This window comes from Vulpes vulpes, chromosome 6 (assembly GCF_048418805.1).
Source record: "Vulpes vulpes isolate BD-2025 chromosome 6, VulVul3, whole genome shotgun sequence".
NCBI lineage: Eukaryota > Metazoa > Chordata > Mammalia > Carnivora > Canidae > Vulpes > Vulpes vulpes.
Genome location: NC_132785.1, coordinates 71765524 through 71777792, shown reverse-complemented (window position 1 = coordinate 71777792; position 12269 = coordinate 71765524). Strand labels below are relative to the sequence as shown.

General features: G+C 34.2%; 1 protein-coding gene across 34 annotated transcripts in view; it reads left to right on the top strand.

Annotated features, from left to right (window-relative positions):
• The window catches only part of HEATR5A (HEAT repeat containing 5A), a 111664-nt gene that overhangs the window by 34127 nt on the left and 65268 nt on the right, over window positions 1–12269 (top strand). For all 34 annotated transcript variants that reach the window (XM_026007670.2, XM_072761335.1, XM_072761326.1 and 31 more), the window contains exons 11-14: window positions 2032–2143; window positions 6882–7034; window positions 7991–8090; window positions 11100–11209. In XM_026007670.2, the coding sequence (XP_025863455.1) occupies window positions 2032–2143; window positions 6882–7034; window positions 7991–8090; window positions 11100–11209 (475 nt within the window). The remainder of the gene's footprint in view (window positions 1–2031; window positions 2144–6881; window positions 7035–7990; window positions 8091–11099; window positions 11210–12269) is intronic.

Here is a 12269-nt window from a genome sequence, read left to right as displayed (position 1 = left end):
TGTTCTTAGGAAATAAGACTTCATATTAAAAAAAAAAAAAAGCTGTAGCTGTAAAATCAAGAAAGTTAAGTAAAAGCCCCATATGTTAAATCTGAATGGAAAATATCACTGTGAACTGGTTTTTGTTTTCTGTTTTTTTTTAAAAATACTTAAATCTTCACTCTGCCCAGTGGCAAGATCTAAAAGTAGTGACAACCCTGGTAACTAGGAAAAGCACTAGTGCCCAGATTATGGCTCTAAACACTATTTTAACAAAAGGCAATCAGGGCTCCATGAAGGAATGACTAGTTCCATATCTAGGGCAGGAAATGCATAGTGTGAATCTGAAATGCTTTGTCGTAACAGAGAACAAGAAAGTCATCAAAGACTAGTGTGTTCATTTAAAAGGATACAGAAGGTAATTTAAGGGGCTCCCACTGGCCAGAGGGGATAATATGTACATCCAAAAAAAAAAGAAAAAAGTGGCACCAGTGGAGGATTGTATAACTAGGAATTGTGAGTTATCAGAGAATGTTGTTTTTGACAGTGAAAGCCTTTGTAACCTGGGCCTTACACACTTATAAGTACTTTTTAAGAAATAAATCACCATTCCTTGCTTTCTCACTGTCATGTCATTGTTAGTGTTATAGCGTATCTGCTGTTTAGCCTTTGCGAAAGAACGTACCATTGCTTCAGAAGTTGTAAAACTATTGAGTATTGCCAATGTCACTTGAGTAAGGTGACTGACAACTAACATATTATGTCATATATTTCTAAGCAAAGAATTGCCATTACATGTACTTAATTAAATTTAATTATTTAATTCAGATCTTACTAGTTACGCAGAAAAGATTGGCTTATTTTATCCTTGCTTTTACTTAGTGTTTTCCATTGATTCTATTGGCTTCAAGTAGTCCTAAGTTAGCAGTAAGTTGGTTGGTTGTTTTAAAATACACTAGCCTTGGGCAGCCCCGGTGGCTCAGTGGTTTAGTGCCATGTTCAGCCTAGGGCGTGATCCTGGGGATCCGGGATCGAGTCCCACGTCGGGCTCCCTGCATGGAGCCTGTTTCTCCCTCTGTGTCTCTGCCTCTCTCTCTGTGTGTGTCTCTCATGAATAAATAAATAAAATCTTAAAAAAAAAAAATACACTAGCCTTCTTGTTAGAAAATTTATATGCCTGCTATTAATATTTGCTGCTTTTCTAGAGATACTTGGTAACAGAGATGTTTTCTCAGACAGATGCCTCTTGGCCTCTATACTCTATAATAAGCATGCATTCTTCACAATGTATGAGATAATCTGGTTCTTCCTCTTTTGCCTATTTCACAGACTTCTGAGATTTTTTTTTATTTTTTTATTTTTTATCCACAAGAGACAGAGATTGAGAGAGAGAGAGAGGCAGAGACGCAGGCAGAGGGAGAAGCAGGCTCCATGCAGGGAGCCCGATGCAGGACCCGATCCTGGGATTCCAGGATCAGGCCCTGGGCTAAAGGCGGTGCTAAACCGCTGAGCCACCCGGGCTGCCCCACAGACTTTTAAAATATAACATTTTTATGAATCCCACTCTACTGTGAAACTCACCTTAGTGTGAGATTATTCTAAGTACTTTAAATTCTATAGTATACTGCCTCTGGAAAGATTATCAGCCACTCAGGAATCAAAATGGTATGCAAATTTTTAAAAAGGGAGATTCCTGTAAGGAAGCCTTTTCTGGTAATTACAGACTTAAGATAATTGCTTAAAACTAAAAGTAAATTCAAATTCTGTGCACCTTGACTTGAACAATTGTACAATGTCATCATTTATGCTCTACAAAGAATTACAGGTTGCTGTGTACAACCTAAAATGCCAGTATTTAACCTTGAAGCTTAACCTTTTTTAAATAGTTTTCTCTATGATGTTGTCCTATGGTGTGGTCTACATGAATGACAGTCTTTTATCACTTATATTTGTTATATGTAAGAGATAATTTTTTAAGAGATTAACTGATGTCTTTTATCCAGTAACCTATAAATTGATACGCTTCCTTTTACTTAATTCTTTCATACATAGATTATTATGACTTTAGCAGAAGATTTACTGTGTTCAGCTGTACAAAACAGTCGTCTTTCAGCTCAGCGCACGCAAGCTGGTTGGTTGTTGATTGCTGCTCTCATGACATTAGGTAACAACAGTCTTGTAGAAGATTTACTTGACTATGAAGTATTTTGTGTTTTCTGAATGTAAAATACTGTAATGTATGATTTGAGGAAACTGATTTTTAATTTGTACCAGAATTTAAGTATCCATACATTTTTCTTCTAACAGTCACCTTAGGAAGCCATATACTTATTTTATTCAACATGTCTTCAGATCTCCTTATTTGAAATTCTTTCCAAAACTAATTTATGAGCCTTAAGTAGGATATGCCAATTTGATCACCTTTCTGGCTTAACTCTGAATGACTTGACTCTTCTAAAAATCATTCACATTCATCTTCAGAAGAAAAAAATTTCCACAATATAAGGGTGGGTAGGAGAATATATCATAGCTTATGAATCCAATTCTCTGATTGCTTTGAGAATTGGTAATGCCGATAAAGTTGAAGAGGATAGGGCTTATTAAATTATATTGATTAAAAATCAGTAATTGTATTATGGTCATGACTATTATATTTATGTCCTATAACTTTGAAACTCAATTTTATTACTTTATTAAACTTCTATTTTAAATCTCTGTTTTATAATCATAACCTTTATTGCCAAGGTATAAAACTGGCTGGATTTAACCAATAAATCATTTTGATACCTCTGAAGTAATTTGATCTAAAAGGAGCTTAAATTAAAACAAACAATCTTAAATGAAGAACTACTTTAAATAATGTTCTTGACAAACAATCTTAAATGAAGAACTACTTTAAATAATGTTCTTGAGATGATTAAAGAGATTTATTGGACTATAAAAGGTTCAGCTTATAGGCCAAATTTGGCTTACCAACTGTTTTGTACAGGCTGTGAGCTAAGAAGAGTTTTTATATTTTTAGTGGCTTAAAAGAAGAATGTTTTGTGATACGTGAGAAATATATGAAAGTCAGTTTTCAGTGTGCATAAAGTTTTATTAGAACACAACCATTATCACTTATTTATATATTGTCTGTGGCCTTTAAGGACTACAATAGCTGACCTAAGTCATTGCAAGAGACCGAATGGCTTTCAAAGCCAAAAATGTTTACTGTCTGGCCCTTTATAAAAAATTTGTATCCTGGCCTAGGTCATCATTTCACGAAGTATTGGGAATAATGTGGCCAAGCCTTTAGTTGCTTTTGGCTGGATGTTTCATGTCTGTCATATTAATGATATTGCTTAATTATAGGAGAACATAAACTGCTTAATAAATGCAGTGTTCAAATAATGAAAATTTTCAGAACAAAATAATTCTATCGGAAGAAGGCTACAGGAGCTCCCTTCTCTTTTAAAGAAAGAGATTGGGGGCACTTGGGTGCCTCAGTGGGTTAAGCATCTGAATTTGGCTCAGGTCATGATCTCAGGGTCCTGGGATCAAGTCCTGCATCAGGCTCTCTACTCACTGGGGAGTCTTCTCCCTTTCCCCTCTACCTTTCCCCTTCCCCCCAGCGCTTGCATGCACGTGCTCTCTCTCTCTCAAATAAATAAAAATCTTAAAAAAAAAAAAAAGATTAGTACTCCATTTTATTGTATATTCCTAATTAACGTACAAAAAAGGATTAAAACTTTAATGTTTTGGGGTGGGCGGGTGGCTCATTCAGTTAAGCATCTGACAATCTTGGTTTGACTCAGGTCATGATCCAGGGTCCTAAGATTTAGCAATGTGTTGGCTCTGTGCTCAGTGTGGAGTCTGCTAATCCCTCTCCCTCTGCTTTTTCCCCCTCTTGCTCTCTGTCTGTCTCTCTCTCTCTCTCTCTCTGGAATATTTATTTAAATAGAATCATTTTTTAAAAATTAATGTTTTCCAATTACTTTGTTTTCTTGGGCTTTATTTTCTTGTCTTGTGCATTATTATTTCCCTTTATTATCAAATTTTAGAATATGTTGCTAGTAACCTAGCAACTTTCAAAGAGCCTCATTTGAGATTTTTGCTCTTAAATATCATTGTGAACTCATAGATTTTTACACATTCATGTGTTTCAGTCCACCACAGTCATTATTCCTATCCAAGTTCTGATAAGTGGAAGCCCCTTCATGCTGCTTCATGTATCCTTTTAACATGAACCTAGTATTCTTTAATAACTTGTTAATTTTTGACATCATAAGATGTCCCAGCTTACATTTTCTGCCTCAGGCTTGTAACCAGACATTTTCTGAGGAGTCCTGATTCTTTTTTTGGGAAATGATATGTAGGTGACAGTCCAAGTGCCTCATTAATTTTTGCCTTGCAGTTTTAACACCTTTTTTGCATTTTCAGCATTTCCTTTAATATTTGCAGTTTCCATCATTTTAAATATATTCACTATTCTGAACTAATGCAAACTCAAAGAGACCACATTCAAATCCATTCCTCAGATGTGAGCTGCAATATTTTTTAAAGTTTTTATGCCACACTTTGTACTTTATCCAATACCACCTGAGACAACTTTAATTTACCTATAGATATCTACCTGTCTTACATGTCTGTGGATGGCTCATAATGTGTGTGGTTTCTGATAGGTATATTGTTCTTGATGTGAATAAACTTACTCTTGTGTTTGTGTTTTAACTTTGTAATTATTATACACTCATTCATACTTAAGTTAGTTCATATATGTCTCTGAAATGGCATTCCCTTGATACCTTTGTAGGAAAGAATTACTACACTGTTTACTATTAAATTAGTGAAATATCTTAAGGGTTTAATGGCAGTTATTTATGAAACTTAAACATGGATATTCAGTGACTCTACACATTTTTATCTGACAAAATTTTTCTTTAAGAATTTCCTCTGACAGCCCAATATATATGAATGTGTGTGTAAATGCACACATGCACACACACACACACAAATCTTAGAGTCACTTTTTTTTTTTTTTAAGATTTTGCTTATTTATTTGAGAAAGAGAGAGAACATGAGCATTGGGGAGGGATAGAGGAAGAAGCAGACTCCCTGCTGAGCAGGGAGCCCGATATGGGACTTGATCCCAGGACCCTGGGATCATGACCTGAACCAAAGGTAGACACTTAACCAGTGGAGCCACCCAGGCACCCAACAGTGAGTTACTCTTAATGGCCTTATTCTGATTTCCTTATTTTATTACAATTCTAGGGGGTTATTAAAATATTTGTCCATTTGAGAGACAGAGAGCTCAAGCACATGTGTGAGTTGGCGAAGCAGCAGGAGGAGAGAACCTTCAAACAGACTGTAGAGCGCAGAGCCAAATGTAGGGTTTAATCCCACCACCCTAAAATCATGACCTGAGCTGAAACCAAGAATCTGATGTTCAACCATCTGAGCCACTGAGGTGCCCCTGGGGTTTTTTTTGGTATTACTTCATCAAAGGAAGTAGGAAGTAGTGAGCGAAGAGTGTTGAATTGCCCTTATGTTGAATTAACACTATAGGCGTTAGCATATGACCTCTTTCTAAAACGCACGCCAGAAGAAAAATGGAGAAATTAATTCTATTTTAATCTACTATAAATTACATGCATAAAAAAAGATTTGTTTGCAATTGCCCTTTCATTTTGCCATTAGCTCATTAGCTTGTATGTAGGGCAAATTTTGAATGATAATTGCATGTCAAACACTGATATATAAACTCTCATAAACCCCAGAAAGGATCTAAAGAGGTAAATGCAATTATTGTCTTCATTTATAGATGAGGAAATTAAGGCACAAAAAGGTTAGGTAACTTACCCAAGTTTACACAACTAGTAAGTGGGTGGACCAGAGTTTTAACCTAGGTGGTCTTCTTCCAGAGGCCAGTGCAGTTAGTTCTATGCTATACTGTCTTACTGCTGAAGAAAACCATACAGTTAGCACAACATGGGAATTAGAAGTAAAGAGTACTTACAGGGGTTTTTTAAAATAACCCAGACTTGTAAAGAAGTTACAAGTCTTTGGGAGAAAAGCTGTGAGTTTTTTACACTTTCTAGTTTTTCTTTTCTTTTTTTTTTTTTTTTTAAGATTTTATTTATTTATTCATGAGAGACACAGAGAGAGAGGCAGAGACACAGGCAGAGGGAGAAGCAGGCTCCATGCAGGGAGCCCGATGCGGGACTTGATCCCAGGTGTCCAGGATCACACCCCAGGCCGCAGGTGGCACCAAACCGCTGCGCCACCGGGGCTGCCCGTTTTTCTTTTTTCTTAACTGATAGTGCTATCAAATAAAATGCTATCTATCCTTGTACATTGCCTTTACCAGGTTTGTGGATTCATGATCCATTAGTTCATAAATGTTACTGACCTGAAGTCTTAAAAAAAATTCCAATCAGATATATCACATCTGATTTTTTTCCTGGAAAAAGTTGCTATCAAAAGTTAGCATTACTTCCAGTATACAATGTTATTTGTCACCAAAAACAGTGGTGCCTTGGATTTACATGATACAGTATAGTTTTTCAGAGTACTCTAAAGTATGCTCTTTCCTTTGGCCCTGACAAACCCTTGGAGACAATGCAAGTGGTGCTAGCTTCATTTTATAGATAAGAGAAACTGAATCTCCAGGTCACAGCCCTAGTGGAAGAGCCGACCCTAGAACTCTTTACTGTTAGTTCCTTATTTTTCCTCTGCGTACTCCACAGTGCCTTCAGATAACAGTTCATTCAGTAGTGGGACATTTGTTAAAAACAGAAGGTAGAGAAAAATGCCAAATGGCAATAGTGGATTAAAATGTTTAAGAGGGAAGTTTCTGTTTATTGAGTTTTAAAGAGTAACATTTTGGGTTCTTTTTAAGTAACAAGTTGAATAAATTATAGGTCCTGCAGTTGTCAGTCATCACCTTGCTCGACTTCTGCTATTGTGGAAGTGTGTCTTTCCAGTATCTCCTAAAGATCTAGAAACAGAAAAGAGCCGAGGAGATTCATTTACCTGGCAGGTAACCTTGGAAGGACGAGCTGGTGCGCTCTGTGGTAGGTAAAGTTTAGTCTTTTTTCTCTCTTCACTTTGGCTTTTTCCCATTCTTTAACTTTCCCCATATTTATATTTTTAATGGTAAAAATATCTACTTATGGTGATTTTTGTAATTGAACATAATTAGTGATTATAGCAGGTATGTGATAAAAGGAATTTTAGAATTCGGATCTGTAGGATAATGCACGTTTTCTTGGATGTAATCTAGTTGAGAACTGTCAAGATTGCTTTGTCGTTAGTAGGCATTCATTCCTCTTTTTAGAAATACTAGGTTTAGATTTAATTAGCATTGATTAAATATGGTTCCCATGTAGTTTTTTTATATGAAAGTTATACCCTTCTATGGTATATGAACCATTAAAAAATAGTATCTACCATGAATATTGAACTAAGGAAGGTAGTATTTCTGGAAAGACACGGAAACATTGATTTTGGTTTTATTTGTTTATTCATGGCATTTTTACTCTTAAAAAAAGTAAAACAATTTTGAAATTAATCTTGAAACTCAGTCTAACTTTAAAATATTCATTTTATTGTATATATGAAATAACTCCTTATGAAAATGTATGTGTTTCAGGTAGCATCTATAAGACACTAACAATGCTGGCTAAACTGTCACCATAGTTCTGCAGAATTAGTATAGAATTGGCAATCTTGAGGTTCTAAGCTAATTTATTATTCTACTTGTGAGCTCAGAAGTTGAGTAAAACTTCAGAAAAACAACATTTTGTTAACTTGGTTGTTCTCTTTTAGTGATTCTAGAAACTTTTTTTAGCTTAACTAGAGGTAAAAGACACTAGCTTTCTTTTCATGCTAGAGTTTCAAGAATTTTTTGTTTTTGTTTTTAGCACATTTCTTTATTCCTCTAATAAAAATGCAAATGCTGTACCATAATTGATTGCTTTTTTCTCATGGTTCATTACATTCTGCTGAGTAAGTCTGTTCTGTTTTTCAGCTGTCAAGAGTTTTGTTTCCCACTGTGGTGACCTTCTTACTGAGGAAGTAATTCAACATCTTCTTCCACCACTTCCTTGTGCTGTGGATTTGCTAACTCAGTAAGGATGTCTACTTAGATTTTTAAAAATGTTTAATAGTAATCAGTTATCCTCTGAATATGTAATATCTGTTTAATACATTAATAATATTAGGCCAAGTTTCTATGATTGGTGAATGATTTTTCTTTTGCAGTGGAAGGCAAACATTTAGTTACACAATTTTTTTTTAGGCTAGGAACTTGAAAGAAAAATACATATTAAAAAGGGGAGGAAAGTTACTTGGTGGATATTGTATCTTCCAAATAGTCAGATTTAACCAAGAAATTAAATATTAAGCCTCTTAACCTTTTCAGGTATGTGTTTTATTGGTTTGTTAGTGCTATTCTGTGTTCATAAGAACCAGATGCTTGTTAACAATTTAAATTTTTTGGGATCCCTGGTTGGCGCAGCGGTTTAGCGCCTGCCTTTGGCCCAGGGCGCGATCCTGGAGACCCGGGATCGAATCCCACATCAGGCTCCCTATATGGAGCCTGCTTCTCCCTCTGCCTGTGTCTCTGCCTCTCTCTCTCTCTGTGTGACTATCATGAAGAAATAAATAAAATTAAAAAAAAAAAAAACAATTTAAATTTTTTGTTGTTTTTATTTTTCACAAACTTGACTTTTATGATAAGAAAACATAGAGAAAATACAATATATGTCATGAGCACTTGTAATTTCCAAGTTAATATAATGTATAGTTTTTAAAAAGTATTTAATGATATAAAATTTAGTGTATTACCAAAAAATAAATCTAACGTATGGCTTATAAAGCATAATAATAAAATGAACACCTGTGAATCCAACACAACTAGAGCAGGGGTTAGCCACTGTTTGCTGTAAAGGGCTAGATTGTGAATATTGTAGGCTTTGTAGGCCATACAGTCTGTTGCATCTACTCAACTCTGGTAGCTCAAAAGCAGTCATAGATAATTTATAAATAAGTGAATGTAACTAGGTTCCAGTAAAACTTGATTTACAAAAATAGGCATTGGGCCAGATTCAGCTACTCTTAACTAGAACATTAACAATAGTATTTAAGTTATCTGTGAGTTCCTTTCACATATCATTCTTTCCACTTATAGGTGATGACTCTTCTGAATTTTATAGTTGTCATTCCCTTGCCTTTTTAAAAAGTTCCTCATGTGTGTGTTTCCCTAAACAGCGCATTGTTTAGTTTTGCTTGGTTTTGATCAGGCAAATGGTGTATTATTTCTGAGACTTACTTTTTTTTACCCATCATTGTTTGTTAACTATCTGTAAGTTTGTTCATTCATTTTGGTTGCTATATAATATTTAATTGGGTGTGTATATAGCAACTTATGTCAGTGAAATATCTAAATATATATTTTCCAAAATTCTAGTATATTTTTGTCAATACTTTTTTTTAAAAGATTTATTTATTTATTTACTTATGATACACAGAGAGAAAGAGAGAGGCAGAGACACAGGAGGAGGGAGAAGCAGGCTCCATGCCGGGAGCCCGATATAGGACTCGATCCCAGGACTCCAGGATGGTGCCCTGGGCCAAAGGCAGGTGCTAAACTGCTGAGCCACCCAGGGATCCCCATTTTTGTCAATTCTTTATGTGACTACCCTTTGATCCTTCTTCACTAACAATTAGACATCATTCCTAGCCCATCCAGTAGGTATAAATTGATATCTCATCATGATTTTAATTTATATACTGATTCTTGATTATTTGACATTTTATATATTTATTATTCTTCAATATTTCCCCTTCTAAGAATTCCCTATTCGTGCATGTCTTTACTTATTTTTAGGTAAAATAGTTTTTTGAATTAACAGGAATTCTTAACTTAATATCAGATTTATCAGTCCTGTATTTTTTGTTTAGTATTTTCTGTGTTTGGTTTAAAAAATCTTTCTTCAGTGGCTCAGTGGTTTGGCGCCTGCCTTTGACCCAGGGCACAATCCTGGAATCCCGGGATCGAGTCTCGTGTCGGGCTCCCTGCATGGAGCCTGCTTCTCCCTCTGCCTGTGTCTCTGCCTCTCTCTCTCTCTCTGTCTCTCATGAATAAATAAAATCTAAATAAATTAAAAAATAAAAATATAGTGACTAAACCAAAAAAAAAAAAAGGAAAAAAATACAGTGACAACTCAAAAATTAACTAATTTCTTCTAGAAACCAGAAAGAGCAAGTATTAATTTCCCAGAAAATACAAAGGAATAAACATTACCAGACTTTCTTAAAGTACCTGGAAACTTCATGCTATGACAATTTAGTGGATTTATTCCTGACACACTGAAAGTAATTCCGTTATATTTCTATATTGCTAAAAAGATGGAGACCATACTCCAAATGGTAACATGGAACCTTCAAAGAGCAGTAGTAATCCTTAATAAATATTTGTTAGATGAGTGAGCATCAGTAAAATGATGCCTTCATACCAGTAGTGGTAATGAACAGAAAATTAAAAAGTACATGAAAGTGAAGGAGATAAGAGATTTTATGATTAAAACTTTTAGGGAATCATTGGCTTGACTTATGCTTTATTAAAAGAGAATTTGTTTCATGATCTTTGCATGTTTTGATGCTCTTTTTTTCCTTTTTGGTGATGGCATTCCAGATCAAGTTTCAAAGAAAAACTTGGATTTTTACCTGCATATTTATGTTTCCTGTTTGTTTGTTTTTTCCATATGATTCCTTTTCTACATAATAGACTTCCATTTTTTACAAATGCCAATTTGTAAATTGTGGAATTTGATAAAAGTTTGTTTTTAGACAAAGTACTGATGGCCTTAGAGATCTAAAGCTGAATTAAATAGTTCTGTTGTACAAAGTGTGATAGAAAACGTAGTAGAATAATTTCCATGTGTGATACTTATAATACCTCTTATAACTTATCATTACATTATTTTTTTAAAAAGGAAAAAAGAAAAAGAAACATAAAAAGAGCACTAGCGTTTACTAATAATATGAATAACTGTTTTACATTTATATGTCAATCTATTGTATTTGTATGTTATATATCTTATGTACTTATGATATACTTTTTCTTTTATTTTAAGGCTTTCTTCAGTACTAAAAACATACGGAAGCACTTTGAAAATGCCATCAGTAGTTTATAGACAAAGGCTTTATGAATTACTGATTTTATTACCTCCTGAAACCTATGAAGGTATGTGCTTTAAACCAAAATGTTTTACTGTTTGGCTGGAAAGTAATACCCAAATGAATGGTATGGTGTTTATTTAGTACCTTTTTTCTAGGAGGTATAGTGAGTTCAATCTCAACCATTGTGTTCACCATTATATAGTAAGTAAAGTAAATTTTTTTTTAAACCTACTTTTTAACTTTCTCCTCTGGGGAATAAAAGTCCCTAGTTCCACCCTGTGGAAGAGAATAAGTCACAAAGATTGGTCTTGATTCTACTGTAGGGTTTGGTACAGAATATATAATGTAGGCCTATTAGATATTGACCATTCCTAGCTTCCTTCTACAGTGATTATCTACTGTACACATTCTCTTCCACTATTGTATTCTTCACTGTGCCCAGACAGAAGTTTAATACTGAACTACCAAGGTATAATTGATTTTATAAGTTTAGAGTAAAAAAATAAAATAAAATAAATAAATATGTTTAGAGTATAGGTTTTGCCTTTATTGGGTTCAGATATGACCTTAGATTAATGGTATACTATGACTGGTAAAATAAACTTGCCCCTGTTTTAAAATTAGTTCTAAAAACTTTATTGTAAATTTAAAACACAGTTTTAAGAAAATACATTGCTACTGTTGAATTGCTCAAAATGCTTGTTTTAGGAGATGAAAGTTATAAATGGACTCCATTGGGAACTTGATTTTTTTTTAATCTTAATAGTTTTTAGCCAGCCATATTAAGTTGATAATTACTTCAAAACTACTTCTTGTAAAAACACATTTATTGGCTTCTTATCCTATTCTGCAGATAAATGAAGTATAATATATACTATATATTATTATTATACTATATATAGTATATAGTATATATACAATATTAATTCAGAATATTAACCTGTGGCCTTTATTATAATGTGATTAGTATTGTTCCCACTGCCTTTCTTCCTGGTTCACAAATGTGCCTATCAAAATATTTGATGTAAAGTAACCATTTAGTATAAGAAGAAGAACTGTAAAAAATGGGAAATTGTCATTTCTCAGGAATTGTATCAAAAGAACCATTTCTGTATGAGAGGTAC